This window comes from Vombatus ursinus, unplaced genomic scaffold (genome assembly GCF_900497805.2).
Source record: "Vombatus ursinus unplaced genomic scaffold, bare-nosed wombat genome assembly UNPS02005286.1, whole genome shotgun sequence".
NCBI lineage: Eukaryota > Metazoa > Chordata > Mammalia > Diprotodontia > Vombatidae > Vombatus > Vombatus ursinus.
Genome location: NW_020945064.1, coordinates 15328189 through 15348115, shown reverse-complemented (window position 1 = coordinate 15348115; position 19927 = coordinate 15328189). Strand labels below are relative to the sequence as shown.

The 19927-nt window shown below is 38.3% G+C and overlaps 1 protein-coding gene across 2 annotated transcripts in view; it reads left to right on the top strand.

Annotated features, from left to right (window-relative positions):
- Positions 1 to 19927, top strand: part of NFATC3 (nuclear factor of activated T cells 3) — a 180051-nt gene that overhangs the window by 91756 nt on the left and 68368 nt on the right. For both annotated transcript variants that reach the window (XM_027846877.1, XM_027846879.1), the window contains exons 4-5: positions 16645 to 16844; positions 19704 to 19876. In XM_027846877.1, coding sequence (XP_027702678.1) covers positions 16645 to 16844; positions 19704 to 19876 — 373 coding nt within the window. The remainder of the gene's footprint in view (positions 1 to 16644; positions 16845 to 19703; positions 19877 to 19927) is intronic.

Below are 19927 nucleotides of genomic sequence, written 5' to 3'. Positions count from 1 at the left end.
GTTCTCTGTTACCTACTGCATATTAAGTCCATGGGTGTCTCAGTGGATAGATACTGGGCCTAGAGTTAGGAAGACCTGATTTCAAATCTGACCTCATATCTTTACTAGCTGTGTGATCCTGGACAAATCACTTAACCCTGTTGGCCTCAGTTTCACATTTGGAATTCGCAAGCCTTTCCAGTATCTTTGCCAAGAAAACCCCAAATGGGCTCACAAAGAGTCTGCGTGACTGAATGTCTCAACAACAACTACAACAGTAACTTAGCATTCAAGGACCTCTTCTGTCTAACTCCAGCTTTCTCTTACATTGCTAACCTCCACGTACTCTGCATCAGCCAAGCTGGACAACTCATTGTTGGAATGAAATCTATGTATTCATCTCTTGTTGAAATCTATGCATAATTCATACTTTTGTCTTTCCTCAGTTTGTCTAAACCTTTTTGGAATTAGTTTCCTATCATTCTTGAAGGGTAATGATATCATCTTAGATCTTCTCCTTCCCCTCCGTTTGGAAACCTCAAAGTTACTTTGTTTCTTCCCCTTCCCACATAAAGACAAGAGAAGAAACCATGATGTGGTGTAAAGAGTGTTGATTTAGAGTCAGAAGATCTGGATTTCAGGCCTCACTGTGGTACTTAACATCATCATCGTCATCATCATCATATCATTTATATAGCAATTTAAGATCTGTTAGACACTTTTAACAGATTTCTCATTTGATCCTTATAACAACCCTGAGAGGTAGGTGCTTTTATTATCATTATTTTACAGATGGAAACTGAAGTAGATCATGGTTAAATGACTTACCCAGGGTTACACAGCTAGTGTCTAAGGCAGAATTTGAACTCGGGCCTTTCTGAATAAAGTTCCAGGGCTCTTTCCACTGCACTGCCTAGTTTATTAGCTGTGTGACCTTGAGCAGATCGCTTAAACATCCCCAGCCTCAGTTTCCTCATGTGTAAGATGAAGGGTTAAGACCATAAGACGTCTAAGGTTCCTCTTAGCTCTAAATCTATGCCCCTAAGGCAAGTGGAGTTAACTGATTAGGAATATCTAAGGAAGTTGAAGCCAAGCAGTTTTTACTTGCTAAGGAGGCACCTGGCTTAGAAGGTTGATGGACTAGGACTAGAATACAAGTCTTATAACTCCTAATCCAGTACTCTTTCCATAGAGCCGAGTTTTCTGCCTTAATTCCCCTTTCCTCTGCCCCTTTTTAGTGGTTTCTGCTGGTATCTGAACAGATTATGACAATAGCACAGTTGTTGCTATTTCTCCTTTGTTTTTGAAAAGGGCTATTTTATATTTAAAGGTTTTCTGACCTTCAGAGAAAAAATTAATTTTCAGTGGGTCAGGGTGGCTTGTTTATTGAGAGAAAGAGAGAGGGAGAGAGAGGAAGAGGGGAAAGAGATAATAATTGAACTGTTCTAGCACCATTAAACAGCCTTCAGGCTGCCATGGAGGAGACTAATAAACTTCTAAATGGTATATACCTTTGAGCTGATATCAGAATATCTTCTGACATTGAGGACAGATACTCCTAAGGAAAAGGATTCACTGAGACAGAGGGAAGTGGTATGGGAAACATCAATTATTAGTTATAAAGATATCTGTGTTTGAGGGAGCCACAGTATAATTTCCAGGGTGAATATAAAGGTGAGGACATTCTAAGACTGCCAAACCTGAGCCGTAAGTTGAAGCAGTTTAAGAGTTCAGCATTGTCCAGGCAGAGAGCAGTTTTTTGGAGTAAGATCCCCAGGGATGGGGGTGAGCTTGAGGATGTGTTTCTTTTCCCCCTCCTTCCTCTCCTGTCACATACAGGAGGGAGTAATTTAGAGTTCAGGGCAGTTCAGGAGGGTTTGAGGCACATTTGAGATGCATCCAGAGGAGAGCAGAGAACTACCCTACATACACTCTCTGTGGAGACACAGATGCAAACATGAGCATTATTCTGAGAGCCAGAATCAGCTTCAGGGAAAGCAAAAAAGAAAGCTGAATCTGACCTCATATCTTTACTAGCTGTGTGATCCTGGACAAATCACTTAACCCTGTTGGCCTCAGTTTCACATTTGGAATTCTCAAGCCTTTCCAGTATCTTTGCCAAGAAAACCCCAAATGGGCTCACAAAGAGTCTGCGTGACTGAATGTCTCATTCTAATGGTCTTCTAACCTGTCTCCCCACATCAGACTTTTCAGGTCAATTCAATTTTCACACAACCGCTTTTTTCCTAATGTGCAGCTCTGATCACATACCTCTACTACTCAGAAACTTCCCATGGTTCTCTGTTACCTACTGCATATTAAGTCCATGGGTGTCTCAGTAATAAAGAGTAAAATGGTAATAAAGAGTAAAATTTTCAAAAGCAACAAATAAATGGAGAACAGCTTGAAGACTTCACAAAGAAAGAATAGTCAGGGGGCTCTGTAGTACCAAAAGCACGAGTTGTCTTGACTACTTATGTTTCTCCATGTTTGTGACTTCCTACCTGTGTCCCCACTTCTCGTGGACTATGTATAGTTATGGGAGAGTTTATCAGAGGAATGTTTTGGAGCTGCTGTTCTTTCTGTGCCAGCTTAGTAAACACCTTTGCTCTGAGGTAATTGTGCCTACTGGCCGACTATTAAAGGTAAATTCACTGGTAGGGAATTTGTGCCTCCCTTCCCCTCCCCCCTGTCCTTAAACCAAGAAGTACTCACTGCCTTAAGGACCCGTGTGATAAACTTGTGAAAGCTGCATTGGGAAGTATACCAGAATTTGCTACATGTAAGTTCTTAATGTAGAAATTAACTGGTGGTACAAAAAGGAGGAGTTAAGATAGGGGAAATTAGTAATTATTTAGGTTACATGAGCATCCCGTATGAATCAGAATCGCAAGAGACTGCTGACGTTAAATATGTAGAAAAACGATTTTAAAACTAAAAATGAGAAAGCTAGAGTTAGCATGGTATATAACACAAAGAATATACCATAGTGATTTGGAATCACAAAACCTGGATTCGTATCTTGGCCTAGCAGATTTATATATCTAGCCTTAACCTCTCTTCTGATCTTCAGTCTTATTGGAGTGACTGTTAGTCACCTTTTCAATAAACATAGATTAAGGGCCTACTATATGGCAGGTATTGTGCTAAGCGATGAGGATACAAAAAGAGCCAAAAGGCAGCCCTTGCCTTCTAGGAGCTGATGATCTAGTAAGGTAGACAACAAGCAAAGAAATATATCCAGGCAAATTATATAGAGGATAAGTAGGAAAAAATTTTTTTAAAGGAAAACACTAGAATTAAAAGAGTTGGAAAAGGTTTCCTGTAGAATAGCAGAGACAACCTTACAAAAAATAATGGATCCCTGCTGCAGCATATTAACTTAGAAAACCACACATTAACATTTTCTGTGTTTTATTGTATTGTATTTTACTTTATTTTGCTGAACATTTCCCAATTATATCTTAAGTGGTTTGGGCTGCATGTGCAGAATTTGACATCTCTGCTATAGAATATAGTATTTTAATTGAGACTTAAAGGAAACCGGAGAAGCCATTAGGCAGAAATGAGGAGTCAGAGCATTTCAGGCATGGGGGGGCATCCAGAGTAAATGCCTGGAGCCAGAGGTGGAGTATCATATTAATGAAACAGCAAGGAAGCCAGTGTCACTGGATTTTTTTTTTATTTAATTGTATTTTTTTCTAATTACATGTAAACAATTTTTAATGTTCATTTAAAATTTTTTTTGAGCTCCAAATTTTCTCCTTCCTTCCCTTAACCACCCCCTCCCTAAGACAGTAAGCAATTTACTATAGATTGTGTCTGCAGTCATGTAAAACATATTTTCACATTAGTCATTTTGTGAAAGAAGAAAACAGGTTAGAAGAACCACGAAAAAAAATAAAGTGAAAATAGTGTGTTTTGATCTTCATTCAGACTCCAGCAGCTCTTTCTCTGGATGTGGATAGCATTTTCCATCATGAATCCTTTGGAATTGTCTTGGATCATTGTATTGGTGAGAATGGCAAAGTCATTTACAGTTGATCATTGTATAGTGTTGCTGATACTGTGTACAGTGTTCTCTTAGTTATGCTCACTTCACTCAGCATCAGTTCATGTAAGCCTTTCCAGATTTTTCTGAAATTATCCTGCTTGTCATTTCTTATAGCACAATAGTGTTCCATTATAATCCTATACCACAACTTGTTTAGCCCTTCTCCAATTGATGGGCATCCTCTCAATTTCTAATTGTTTGCCACCACAGAAAGAACTGTTGTAAATATATTTGTGCATGTGGGTATTTTTCCCTTTTTTATGATCTCTTTGGGATACAGACCTAGTAGTGGTATTACTGGATCAAAGGCTATGCACAGTTTGATTGCCCTTTGGGCATAGTTCCAAATTGCTTTCCAGAATGGTTGGATCAATTCACAATTCTACCAGCAGTGCATTAACGTCCCAATTTTCCCACATCCTCTCCAACATTTATTATTTTTCTTTTCTGTCATATTAGCCAATCTGAGAGATGTGAGGTGGTACCTCAGAGTTGTTTTGATTTACATTTCTCTAATCAATAGTGATTTAGAACATTTTTTCATATGACTGTAGACTTTGATTTCTTCATCTGAAAACTGCCTGTTCATATCTTTTGACCATTTATCAACTGGGGGATGGCTTATATTATAAATTTGACTCAGTTCTCTATTTGTTGAGAAATGGGGGCTTTATCGGAGACAATGTCACTGGATTGAGGAAGATATGGTGAGGAGCAAAGGATAAGATTAGCAAGGTAGGAGGGGGCTAGCTTATGAAGGGATTTTAATATCAAACAGAACATTTTGTATTTTATTCTGGATAAACTCCTTAGGAATTTATTGGGTAAGGGAGTGATATGGGAGAATCTGTGCTTTAGTAAAAATTACTTTGGTGGCTGCATGGAGGATGGATTGGAATGGGAAGAAATTTGAGGCAGTAGTCCATCAGTGAGGTGATGGGGGCCTACACCAAACTGGTGGCAGTGTCAGAGGAGAGAAGGAGGCCTGTTCAGAGATACTGTGAAGGTGAAGTTGACAGGCCTTGGTAACAGATTGGATAGGGGGATGAGAGATAGTGAATTGAGCATGACACCTAGGTTGTAAGCTTGAGGGACTAGGACAGGGGTGGGGAACCTGTGATCTTGAGGCCACATGTGGCCTTCTAGGTCCTTGGGTGTGCCCTTTTGACTGAGTCCAAGTTTTATAGAACAAATGCTTTTATTAAGGGGATTTGTTCTGTGAAGTTTGGATTCAGTCAAAGGGCCATACATGAGGACCTAGAGGGGCTACATGTGGCCTCGAGGTAGCAGGTTTCCCGCCTCTGGACTAGAAGGATGGCAGTGCTGTCTATAGTAAGTTAAGTATAGTTAGGAGGGGGAAAAGATTTAGGACAGAAGATAATGAATTCTGTTTGGAACAGGTTGAGCATAAGATGATTCTTGACATTCACTTTGAGATGTGAGACTGGAAGTCAGCAGAGAGTTTGGGGCAGGAAAGGTAGATTTGAGAATCATTAGCATGAGATGGTAATTAAACAAATGGAAGGTGATAAGATCAACTGAAGTAGCATAGTGGGAAAAGAGAAGAGGGCCCAGGACAGAACCCTGTGAGAGATGATCTGGATGAGAATCCAGCAGAGGGGGCTGTAAAGGAGTAGACAGATAGGTAGAAGGATAATCAGGAGAGAGAAGGGGCCAAACCCTAGCAAGAGGAGAATATCAGGGGAAAGAGGGAGATTAGCAGTGTCAGAGGCTGCAGAGAGGTCAAGGAGAATGAGGATTGAGAAAAGGCCATGGATTTGACAGCTAAGAGATCATTCATAACTTTGGAGAGAACAGTTTTGTTGGAATGATGTAGTTAGAAACTGGATTGTAAGGGAGGTGTTAGGAAGACAGTGAGTGAGAGGAGAGAAAGTGGAAGCACTTGTTGTAGATGGCTTTTTCAAGGAGTTTGTTGAGAGTTTGTTCAGGGCAGAAGAGATGTAGGATGATAGTGGGAATGGGAGTGTCAAGTGATGGTTTTTTGAGGATGGGGGAGACGTAGGTACATTTATGGGCAATAGGGAATGATTGAAGATAATGACAGAGTGAGAATTACTGAAGGAACAGTCTATTGGAGGAATTGGGTTGGAAAGGAATTGCTTGTTCAGGTGGGAGGAGTAAGCTTTGGTAACAGACCCTTCATACCTGTTGTGTAACTGCTGTAGATATCTTAAATTCAACATGGCAGAAATGGAATTCATTATTTGTGTGGTGTGTGTTCATCTCTGTGTGTGTTTATGATCTCACCATTTATGCCTAATTACCATGTATCATAATAATGATTATGGATATCATTAAATATTTTGTTGTTGTTAAAAAAAAAAATGGAACTCATTGTCTTTACTTTAAAACCTTTCTCTCCTCTTCCTAACTCTCAGTTACCACAACCTACTCAGTCACGTATCAGTTGCCAAGTCCTGTCATTTCTGCCTTTGAAATTTTGCCACACACTTGCCATACTGCCCCCGCTTTGGTGCAGGTCCTCATCACCTCTCACCTGTACTATTGCTATAGCCTTCTGATTGATCTTCCTGCCTTGTCTCTCCTCTATCTTGTCTATTCTTCACACAACTGTTGAAGTGATCTTCCTAAAGAACAGAGTTTCTTCATTAAACTCCAGTGGTTCCCTTTCACTTCGTAGGATCAAATATAAAATCCTTGGTTCGACTTTTTTTTTTTTTAAGCCCTTCATAACCTGGCTCCTTTATACTTTTGCAGTCTTCTTACAACTTATTTCCTTCTTCACATAATCTGCAATTCAGTGACACTGGCCTCCTTGCTGTTTCTCTTCCATCTCCTAACTCTGTATTTTTACTGGCTGTCTCCTTTGCCTGGAATTTTCTCCCTCCTTAGCTCCATCTCTTGGTTTCCTTCAAGTCTGAGATTTATCTTGTATAAAACTTGTTTGAACAAAATTATTTATATGTTGTCTTCCCCGTTACAGTGGAAGCTCTTTGAGGACAGGTACTGGTTTTACCTTTTTTTTGTCCATCCCAGTTCTTCACACAATTCCTAGTATGTAATAGGTGTTTAATAAATGCTTCTGTAACTTATGTGACCACGTGCAAGTCACTTAGTGCCCTGGATCTCAATTTCCTCATTTCTAAAAGAAGAAAACTGTACTGGATAATCTCTGAAGCCCTTTTTAGATCTAAATTTATGATCCTTTAAGTAAAAATGAGCATGATTTAAACTGACATAAATCCCACTAAAATGGCCAGGGGAAAATTGGATGCCATGCTTTAGTCAGATGGGGACAACAAAATAATTACCGACCTAATGAAACCAATGATAGTTGTGAAAAGTGGAAAACAAATCAAGCCAACATAAATAAGTGTTTCTCTACAAATGGCTTTTTAAAAGGCAGAGTGTATCAACTGGAAAATTTGGCTGAAGTTGAGAACTTTGATGTAATTAGCATTTTGGAGATTTATGAAAAGTATTATGATGGAATATGTCACTGGAATACAGATTTCATTGGAAGGGCAGAAATGGGCAGATAAGAAGTGTTAAACCTATTTGAAGGACCACAGTAATAGTGTAAGAATCCTAAGAGAAATACCATCAAAGCTAAAGTGGTAGAAATTATATACTTAAATAAGTGTTGGCACAGCTTTAGTTGTGCAGTCGTTTCCAGTCATGTCTGACTCTTCATGACCCCTTTTGGTGTTTTCTTGGCAAAGATACTGGAGTAGTTTGCCATTTCCTTCTCCTGCTCATTATAGACATGAGCAAACTGAGGCAAACAGGTTGAAATGACTTGCCTAGGGTCAAATAGTGTCTGAGGCCAGATTTGAATTTAGGAAGATAAGTCTTCCTAAGTCTGAGCTCAGCACTCTACCCACTGCATCACCTAGCTGCTCAGCTTTAGACCATCTGACCAAAGTTGTAAGACTGTTGAAAGCATAGAACATAAATTAAGAGTTGGAAGGAACCTTGAAGGCCATATATCCCTCATTTTACAGTGAGGAAAATATGTGCCGTCATGCAGATAGCATACAGTAGGGCACGGTTTAAGTCGAGGTGACAAAATTAGATTTGATTCCACTACTGAGAACATCTTTGTTATCTACAAATAGATATATGGAATTTCTTTTCTAAGTTGCTTATGAAGTAAATTAAGATTTTTGGGTAAGAGAAAAGGCAGCTTCCTACCCTTAGAACAAGTTACTTTTCACAGGGATTATCTTCAGCCCTCTAGCAAGATTGAAAATGTAAGGGCAAAAAAACCTTTTAAAAAATGATTTTTCAGTTTTCAAAAAAAAATGACAAAATGATAGTTTTTGGAGGAAAACCAAATAGAATCAGCAAAGTAAATGATCCACAGTTTTCCAGACAAATTTTTTCCAGTTAGATGGGTATTTTTGTTTTTTTGTTTTTTTTTGTTTTTTGGAAATAGCCTGCCCATAGAATTTAAGCCAGAGCATCCAAAAGACTGTTTAAGAATATCAAATGAATGTGTGTTCCAAATCAAATAAAACACATGTTCCAATCATCACCAGCTGGCAAAGTATACAAGAATTGTGAGAAGAAAAGCATTCCATTTGAAAAATGGAAATGTTCCTCGAATGAGAACAGGAAATCTCCTCAAAACATGGCAAACCACATGCAAACAAGTTTGGCATACCAAAGGGTAAGGGAAAAAGCATTATGGGCCTCTTGTATGTCAGGCACTGTGCTAAGCTCTTTACAAATATTATCTCATTCATCGACTGGGGAAGACTTTTACCCCGTTTTACAGAGGAGGAAACTGTGGCAGATCAAGGTTAAGTGACTTTCTCCCAGGGTCACACAGCTTAGTAAGTGCATTAGCTAGATTTGAACTTGGGCCTTCCTGACTTCAGACCTAGCACTCTAGCCATTGCACCATTTTAAAGAGTACCTTGCAAGCAAGGGTACCCCAAGCTTTGATAATAAAAGTTCTTTTGAATACATAAAAGGCTTGGAAACCAGTTAGAGGATTGAACTTAAGCATCATGATATCACCGAATCTCATATTTGGAAGAGATTTCATTGTCCATCTAATCTAATCCATACCTGAAACCTACATGTAGGTATGAAATCTACACCTCCAACAGACCTGACAAATATTAGCTGACCCTTGTTTAAGACTTGTAATGTGGAGGATAATCTACTACCTCCTGAGGCTGTCCATTTGACCCTTGGTTAGGTCTCATCATTAGAAAGGTTATCTTTATATCAAACCTAAATTTTCTTCTTTGTAAATTCCACCCCACTGTTCTAGTTCTGCCCTCTGGAGTCAAGAAAAACAAGTCCAGTCCTTCTAGGTGACATCTTCAAATGCTTAAAGATAGCTGTGATGTCCTTCCAAGTCATCTTTAATGTACTCTGGGTTAAATATCCCTAGTCCTTTCCGCTGATCTTTTTGTGGCGTGATCCGAAGGCCTTTTATTACCGTTTTTGGCCTCTTGGACACTCCACAGTTTATCCATGCCCTTCCTAAAATGTGGTGCCCAGAACAGAATACAGTACTGCATGTGTGGTATGATCAGGACGGAGTTAAGTGGAAGTATTGCCTGCTTTTTCCTGGAAGCTATGCCTCTCAGTGCAGTATAAGCTTTAGCTTTTTTGTCTGCCATATCTCTGTGGATTTCATATTGACCTCGTAGTCCCTTTGGCCTCTCAGATCTTTTTCAGTCAAACTGATGTCTAGTCTTATCTCTCCCATTATGTATTTGTGAAATTGATTTTTTTAATCTAAATGTAAGATTTGGGTTATATTGTTATTAAATTTGATATTATTTGATTTGGCCAAATTTTCTAACCTGTTCAGATGAAAAAAAGCAAAACAAAACCCAAAACTATTTCTCGAGTTGAGTTATTCAGGCAGTTTGAAAGACATCTGATTGTTTTTATCATCTAGCCCATATTTCTCTTTCTTCCCCACATCCTACCTCTTAACAGTAACATAAGATACTTTTTCATACATTTTTTGAAGCCTAACTAAACTATATAGTATTCCCTTGATCTTCCATACTAGTAACTCCTTCAAAAAAAAGAAACAAGATTAGTTTGGCATGATATGTAGTTTATGAAGCCATGCTGTCTCTTTGTGATCACTGTTTCCTTTACTAGTTGCTCACTAACCATGCCTTTAATGATATTGTCTGAATTTTCAGGAATTGAAGACAAGCCTCCTGGTCTATAGTTTTCATACTCTTTTCTCTTCTTTTACTTCCTTCTTCTTTTTCATTCCTTGGATTTCTTACTTGGCTATTGTCAGCTCCTCCTGCTGTCTTGATTCTCACAAATTGTACTTTTGCTTGCTCCTGCCTCGTATGAGTCTAGCCTCCTAAGCTCACTCAACAAACATCTCTGCTTGATGTGAGATTGGAACTCTATGGAACGACCTTGAATAATCTTTCTCCAGCCAATGATACTCTGCCTGGACTCATTCCTTAATGGTTAGCATAATCCCACTTCATCATTTCTCCCCATCCCACTCATTCTCAGTCCCTAGCTGTCACTTTACAAATCCTATTCCCCATCCTACTGCCCACTTTCTTGTTCCCATTCCCTTGAATCATACCCCTCAAATGTCTCAGTCAAAATATATCCACCCCTTCCCCTATCCTCTCTGAAATGCCTGTTCCATAATTAACAAGCTTGCTTTTGTATTAAACCTTTTCCTTTTTCATTCCCTATGTCTTCTGGCTCTCACTGAGACCTGGCTTCATCTTGATGACATTACATCACTGGCCACCTTTACAATATTGCTTTATGTTCACTCATATGCCCTGTACTCAGTGGATATGGTGAACTTGGTGGGGAAATCAAAATATTCCTTGTTCCCTGTTGCTCCCTCCAGGCCCTCCCTTTACCATCATCACTCAGCAACTTCTCCTTTAAGGTTCACACTATCTAAATTTATCATCCAGTCCAAATCTTGGTGTCCATTATCTAGTGACACCTCCTTTCCTCCGCCCCCAAGGACATTCTCCTTCCTTCCTTCCTCAGTGAGTTTATTGCCCAGTTCACAGTCTTTCTGCCCCAACTCCTGCCATCATCCTAGGAAATTTCAGCATATATATTGATGATTCCTCAAATACTCTTAGTGTCCCAGTTCTTTAGTGTACTCAGTTTCCATGACCTACATCTCCACTCCATCTTAGCACAAAGGTGGTCTACCTGTGATATTGCTATCACCCACAAGTGTTCTACCTCTGTTCTTGAACTCTGAAAATCCTTTATCTGATCATAATCTTTTATCATTCCATGTTTCCCTCTACCTTACAATCCCTAATCCTATTCTTCATCCTCACTGTAATATCTAATATCACTAACCTTTAGTTCTTTCGCAGGCCATTATCTCAGCACTCTTCTTTCTTCCCTGTCTCAATCTTCTGGTGAACAAGTTAAGTTTTATACTATCCTCTATGATTGAGTCTCTTTGTCCAACTTTGTGTTATTACTCTACTGTTGAATAGAGCTGAAGGAAATCATAAAAATATTCTGTTTAGTCAACTACAATGTATACTAACTAATCTCAACTGCATCCTCATTGAAGGAAGACAATTTTTTATACCTCCCTAATTGATTCACAATTCTATTTACCATAATTGCTTCTATAAACATTTTATTCCTTCTCAAGCATCCCATAACATCCCTCTCCCTTCTCTCAGCTGATGCTCACCTTGCTTCATATTGCACCCAAAAAAAAATTGAGACCATTCACTGTGAACTTCCTTTTCTTCCCTTTTCCTTATCTCACATCACTCGAGTTTCTTCCCCCACTATCTCCTCCTTTATCCTTGTCTCACATGAAGAGGTGACTCTTCCTTCTCCTAGCTAAGGCAAACTGCTCTCTGGGTCCTTATTCTTATTCTGTCCCATCTTCTTTAGATTTCCCCTCCAGCATTCACATTCTCTCACAAATCTTCACTCTCTCTCTATACACTGGTTGTTTACCTGCTTACCTGTTCTCCTTCATCCTTAAAAAAAAATTCTCATTTTATATGACGATCACCATTAACTATTGTCCTTTATCTCTCTTCCATTTTGTGGCTAACCTTGAGAAAACTATCTTCAATTGCTCCCACTTGTCTTCTCAGTCATAAACTCTCTCCATTCTGGCTGCTAATGTCATCATTCAACTGGAGCTGAATCATTCTCTTCTTCTGCATACTTTTTCCCATCTGGGTTTTGGTGACATTGCCTTCTTTTGGTTCTCCTCCTACCTGTCTTCTCAGTCTCTTTTACCGTCTTATGCAATTGTTCTGAGTGTGTCCATTACAAATTTCTGTTACACAACCTCAACTGGGCCCTCACTGCTGCTAGGCAGTCCTACTGTACATCTCTCATCATCTCACTATCTCACTCTCCATAGTAGAGAGTTCCTCAGACCTCCAGTGGCTTCCCTTTCCCCCACCCTCTGAGCCACAAAGCTTGCCTTGTATTTTACAGGAAAAAAAAAAATTGAAGAAAAATTGAAACCAGTTCTAGAGAACTCCCTCTTCTTCCTTCTTCCTCATCTCCTGTTGCTCAGTTGCTTTCTGCTACTTTCTTCATCTCCATCTCACATGATGAAGCAGCTAAATCCTCTCATTGTTCAGGTGATCCAGTTCTGTCCTGTCGCCTCCAACAGATTGCCTCTTCTGTTATCCTGACTCTTTTGATTATTTTCATTATCTCCCTGTCTACTGGCTCATTTCCTGCTGCCTGCAAACATGCCCACATCTCCTCTGTCCTGGAAAAATAATCTTTAAAAGGCACTTTAAACATGATATATCCAAAATGGAACTAATTACCTTTCTCTCTAAATCCTCCTGTCTTTGCTATTACTGTAGTAGACAACACCATCCTCTCAGTCTTTCAGGCTCAAAACCAAGAAGTCATTCTGTATTCCTCAGTATCTCTCATACCCTTCCACCCCCAGTAGCCAGTCTATTGATTTCACCTCTGTAGCATCTCTTGAATCTGCCCCCTTCTCTCCTCTCATACTGCATAAATTTTAGTGCAGGCCTTTATCACTTCATGCCTAGATTATTGCAGGAGCTTGCTGGTGGATCTCCCCACTCCCCACATCCTCCATTCAGTGATTTCCCTAAAGCTCGGGTCTGATTATGTCACCCTCTCACTCAGTAAACTTCAGTGGCTCCCTGTTGTCTCCAGGAGCAAATACAAAATGGCTCTTTCATAAAAACTAGCCTTCTACCTTTCCAGTCTTTTTTATACATTAGTCCCTGACACATACTCTTCGATGCAGTGACACTGGCCTCCTGGTAATTCCACAAGCAAAACACTCCATCTCTAGGCTCTGGGCATTTTCTCCAGTGCTCTCCCTCTTCTGCTCTGACTACTTACTTCCCTGGTTTCCTTCAAGTCCCAACAAAAATGTCATCTTGTACAGGAAGCTTTCCCCAATGCCTCTTAATTCCAGTGCCTTCTCTCTGTTAATTGTTTTCCAGTTTATCCTGTATGTAGCTTGCTTTTTATATATTTATTTGCATGTTGTCTTCCCCATTAGATTGTAAACTCCTTAAGGGCAGGGACTGTCTTTTTATTTATTTATTTTTGTAGCCCTGTCTTTTAGAGCAGTATCTGGCACATAGTAGGTGTTGGTTTTTTGGGTGTCTTTTTTTGTTTTTGTTGTTTTTGTTTTGTTTTGTTTTGATTGATTGGCCTATGTTCACGAACTAATGAATGGAAGATTTAAAATTTAAATCAAGGTTTCTGGCTTCAAGTCCACATCTCCTTCTACTAAAGGCTAGGTACTAGAGAGATGTTGGATAGAGAACAAGGAAAGGACATTTCAAAGTAGGGAACAGGAGCAAAGGTGTATTGGCAAGAATGAACATAGTATTATTATTGGACTGGTTTGATTACACACCTGTGAAGGGGGTGTAACTTGGGGCCAAATTATACAGGACTTTGAAAATTAGGTGGAAAAATTTAGATTTCATGTCATAGGAAATTGCAAGCCATTGAAGCTTTTTAAACATGAGAGCAACTTAATTAAGACAGCGTTTAAGGAAGATTCATCTGGTAATGGTATGTAAGAGGGCAGCTAGGAGTCTATCGTTGTGTTCCAAGCTATGTGAAAACCTCAACCAGATTGGTGGCAGTGGAATTGAAAAAAATGAATTTTTAAGGAAAAATTAACAAATTTGGAACTGATTAGGTAGACAATAGGATATAAAAGGAAAAGGGTTGCATATCGTAACATAGTAGGAAAAAAACACAGGATTTGGAATCAGAAGGTTGAATTCCAGCTCTCCTGTTTGTTAGCTGTCAGATGTTATCAGTTACTTAACATCTGACCCTCAATTTCTTCATCTGAAAATGTAGATACTAGTATTTGTTTTATCTGCTTAATGGTAGATAAGCATAAATATAGGTAGATATAGATCTCAGTGATCTATAAAGAAATGTGAACTGTTAGTCAAAGATGATTCCAAGATTTTAAACCTTCAGTGCCCGAGAGAGTGGAAGCGCTCTTGACAGAGATAGGAAAGTTGAGACGAGGACCTTGTTAGTGCTAAGGGTAGTTGTGAAAGTGATATATTTATCTTTGGGAGATGGCAGCAAGATATTCCTGGAAGAGGAAGAGAAAGGTCAGTAAAAGAAACATGATGGTGCTCTGAGTTCCTTGACTGCTTAATAATAAGTATTTCTTTTATAGTATACTAGCTTATACTTTAACTTTCTTTGGTAATTAGGTAAGTGTATAAATTAGTTACATGGCAGCAAATGCCATGTTCTCACTGCAGGTTACCGACAGTTGATACTCCTAACAGATGGTCACTTTGGGTTGTTTTCTTCCAAGAGAGAACATTACTTTTCTAAAGTCATTATTTCTTCCAATCTTACTCCTTAGTTCAAGTGTTTCTCAAAGTGTAGAGCTCACTGACCTGAGCTAAAGAGTCTAAGAGCTGTTTGGTGATAGAAAGTACAAAGTAGAATATCTTTACAAAACAGGGCAGGCAAATTCCCACAACTCTCTGCCTCTTTGTAAAGTCTTGGAGTGGTAGACCACTAGTGATCAGTGCAACACATCTCCAGAGTATCTCCTGAAAAGCAGAGGCCTTGTGCTTTCCACACAGATGACTGAATCATTGAAGTTGACTGTGTGTTTGTTATTCTTTAGCCTTTCCCACCCTTTTAGCCTACTTGTAGGGCACCACTTGTAACTTGTGTGTGCTTGTAATGGTTATGTCTATTTCTACAATGTTGATTAAAGGAGGAAAATGCACCTGAAACAGTTAAAAATTGGAAGCTGGGATACATAGAGTTTAGGTGCAGTGCACAGTAGCAGACACATGGGGGAGCTTAATAAATGAATGTTGATTGGTAAAAGTGAGAAATCTGCAAGCAAGATAGAATTATTGTACCAGTATTAAAGCATTTTAGCTCTATTTCCTAGCTCTTGCTACATATCCTCTTCTGAAATAGCGTGCCTCAAGCCAAGAAACCCAGAGTTGAGTAATAGAGTGAAAAAGCAGAAAATCTAGCTGTTGCTAAAATGACTTTTAAAATAATAATGCAAAGAGGGGAGAAATAGTTGGTATATATATTATGCTGAAATTAAGTTTAAAAATCACTCTTCATGCAGTGGATAGAGCACCAGCCCTGAAGTCAGGAGGACCTGAGTTCAAATGTGGCCACAGACCAAACACTTGACACTTAATAGCTGTGTGACCCTGGGCAAGTCACTTAACCCCAATTGCCTAAAAAAAAAAAAAAAAACAACTCTTCAGCAAAGAAAATTGCATTTGCTTTCACATACTAAGATACTTTGCTTTCCCCAAAATACGTAACACCAGGGATGGAGCCAAAGAACAGCTTACCTCTTTTAAAATTATTTCATTTAAATAACCTGATCTTTAAATGGAAAAACACTTTGCTGTTTTGCTGAATGTTTTTCTTTGTTATGTCATGCCAATAACTATTCAGAATGTTAGCTCAGCAATAATGTTTATCAGAAATCTCAAAGTTATTCAGTATATTATTGAATAGTAAACGACTTATCTCAAACTAAAGAAGTAAATTTACTTTTTATTGACCTGTGAATAAACTTTCCTGATAGTCAAATCAGATAAGTCTTTAAATATGTTCTGTGTATTAAACCTGGGTCCTGAACAGAGTTTATTGAAAAAGTATAAAATGTGACCCCTGCCTTAAAGGAGCTTGCAATAAAATTCTGATACTGGCTTCTCTGTGTCCCTATTTCTAGCTAATTTGCATGTTCTGCTGATGTGCAATGTATTGAGAATCTAACTTACCATTCACCCCAAACAGGTTCTAGCTTCTCAGAAATTAAAAGTGCTTAGGGTTTGTGATATGTTTCTTCTGTTGCTCTGAATCATTTATCACTGTAAAGAAATACCCCAAATTTGTAATTAATCCATGACTATTAATTCACTCAAATGGCGTTTTATTCATGTGCTATAAATGCAACAGAAGTAACAGATCAATCAACAAGCATTTATTAAATGCCTGCGACCTGTCAGACACTGTGCCAGGAGCTAGGGATACAAAGAGAAAGAATGAAATAGTAAAAAAGTAACCATACTATCAATATTCTGTTATACTTTGGAAATACAAATTTATGTGTATTTTTTTCTAATTAGCTCCTGGGCTATAATGAAAAACCAATAAATCTACAGATGTTCATTGGAACAGCTGATGATCGCTACCTACGACCACATGCGTTCTATCAGGTGCACCGAATCACTGGGAAGACTGTTGCTACTGCTAGCCAAGAAATAATAATTGCCAGCACAAAAGTTTTAGAAATTCCACTTCTTCCTGAAAATAATATGTCAGCCAGGTATGTTGTTTACTTAACCCTACATGGACTGGAAATTCTGTGATAATGAAGAAAAATAAAAGTGTGTGTGTGCGTGTGTGTGTGTGATACAAATAGTGATAATATATGTCTTCATTTTTGCTTGATAACACTATAGTAGAGAATTTTTTTTTTCTAAGAGCAATCTGTCTCATTCTGGACTATAGGCAACCTAGTCAACCAAATAGGTATGAATTTAGATCACCCTTAATTGGGCTTGCTTGTATAGGCCCTGCTTTGGACAAAATTATCTTTGAGGTTCTGGGAAAGAGACTCAAGAAGATTGTCAGGAAAGCAAAAAGAACAGTATGCTTAGAATTAGAGGTCATTTAGTCGAGGGCTTCTTAAACTTTTTCCACTCACAACTCCTTCTCTACTTCTTAAACTCCTTCCTTTTACAAGAAAGGAAACTGAAGCTCCAAGAGTATAAGAAATTTGTAGGAGTAACTGAGGAGGTGTAGTTGATAGAGTACTGGGCCTGGATTCAGGAAGATCTGAGTTCAGAACCAGCCTCAGACAGCTTTTTCAACTGTAACATAGGTATCATAGGACCTACCTTGCAGGTTAATAAGCTGATGTTTGTAAAACCCTTAGCGTAGTGAGCCAGGGCCCACAATAGGTGCTTGATGAATGAATGCCTGTTCCCTACCCCTCATTGGTAGAGCTGGAAATCTGAACCCAGATCCTCTGACTCCAGATCCAGGGTTTTTCTCACTGTATATTTCTGCCTCCCTGTGTATGTGGTATATGAACCCCAAGTATTTCTAGATTTAAGGTGCCAGAGCGTAACTTGCTGCTACCTATATATGCCTCTAATTCACTTCTCTTTGGAGTAACAAGTCATGGGAAGCTGATCTTGTACCAGTGCTATATAGGAAATGGTGATGAGAGCTTCCATTAACTGGTTCTTTCCCTACCTTATGGCAAGGAAACCCCCAGCCTCCCACCTCCTATTCCTTTGATTCAGAGTGCCAACTGCTGAGGCAGAAATCACTTTGCACTGCAGATAACCATGTATAAAAAAAGGTAGTATAAATTAGAGAGTCTTAGAGGCAAGATACTAGCATTAAAGGAGCTCAGGACAGGCATCTAACATAAGAAGGTGATGTTTTAGTTAGGGATAACGTCTGTGTCAGTTATTTAATTTATCTGAAGGTAAAGTTGTCACCTTACAAGTCTGAAGAACATTTTAAATTGGACTCTTCTTTGTTAAATGGCATATGTACAACTGGGACTTGAGACTTACTCTCCCACTCACCATCAACCCCCCTCCCCTTCCATTTTTTATAACTGCAGTTGAATTGAATAAGCTTTGTTCCTGTCTCAATTTCTTGAGTATTTTCCCTTAAACTAATAGAGAAGGTAGAGTGTTTTTAAATAGCATTTAGTACATATTTTCCCCCAATAACACATACAAGCAGTGCAATCTGACTTCTTGTTCAGAAAACTATGGCAAATGGTATTTGTGATAACTCCAATCTAAATCTTCGCAGTTTTTCCTTTTTGTACAGTGAGGCTTTAACTAAAATGAATCCAAATGCTGTAAACCAGAATCACTGCCTTGCCCTGCCAGCATTCTATGTATAATGATTTATAAGAAGAAGAGTCTGTCTAATAGAAACCAAGACCTGAGTTTTGTCACGTTTACATGGATAGCCACCACTCTGTTAGATTTCAATGAGCATCTCTGGAACTGGAAAAACAGTAATTCTGCTTATAAAACTTCATCATCTTGCTGCACATGGTTTATTTGAAGACCTCATTTGTTTTCTGTGCATTTTATCTATACATTTGAAAATGTTTTTAGATTTTAGAAATTCACATTAGAATACGAAGCAGTTTCTCAGATCTCCCTCTTTTAATTTTCATTGCTAATTATCATCCTTCAAACTCTTTAGGATTTAAGCTTACAAATTGGTTTCTGGCTACAGATTGTGCCTTAAGATAAAAACAAAGGAAGCCATAATCAGAAACCGCCCAGAGCAATGAAAACTAACAGCTAATTTTAATTTTTTACTAATACACTGTTTCCCTTCTTTTCTTTATGTGAATAACAGAGATTTGCTATATAGTATTTATTGTTTATTCTTTTGGTTGGTCATATATGTTAATTTAGGACATATTCTTAATAATATTCATTACTACTGTTGGCCATAATACTGTTTAACATTTAAACAGTCATAAATGTAGATTATTTAGAAAACCAAGTTTTAACATGACGGAATGGTATTTATTGATACACATACTAGTCAGTAATCAAACATTTGATTGATGGGGATATTTCAGCCCCATGGTTGTACTTTCCTGCCCTGACTTTATGCAGTGTTTCTTATTCTTTTCACTTTTCTGTTCCAAAAGCGTTCCATTACAAAAAATTCTTTTGATCACCCATATTTCTTCCTTTCTTAGCCTGGTTTTAAATTATATGATAACTATATATGATAACAACAAGATTGCTACCATTAGACTTCCTTTCTAACACTTAAGTTTAAAAGAAATTAGGGGTCAACCATTCCATGAAATTCCCATTTTGATGCTTTAATCATACTGCAGAGATAACCAGGGGTTCTCAAAAACTGTACCAGTAGAAAAAGAACATTCTGGCAATTTCTACCAAGGTTTTGAATATGACTGCAGCAGCATCATATTTTGTCTGTTGCCTTAGGGCTAATCTAGCTAAATATGGAAAGATTCATCATTAGAAAATTAGCCAATAGGTGATAACTTTTTTAGTTCATAGTAATCTATAAAAACAGATTAAAAATACAAAACTAAAATTGCTGGGTTTTCTAGAACTATTGCTTGTGAATCAGGAAGTAAAGTATTATGTTTTCCCTCTAGTATTGATTGTGCAGGTATTTTAAAACTTCGCAATTCAGATATAGAACTTCGAAAAGGAGAGACTGATATTGGCAGAAAGAATACTAGAGTGCGTCTTGTCTTTCGTGCACACATACCCCAGCCTAATGGAAAAGTCTTATCTCTGCAGACTGCTTCCATACCTGTTGAATGCTGTAAGTGAGTATGATGGTATCTATTTAAAATTTCCTTAATAATAACCAACA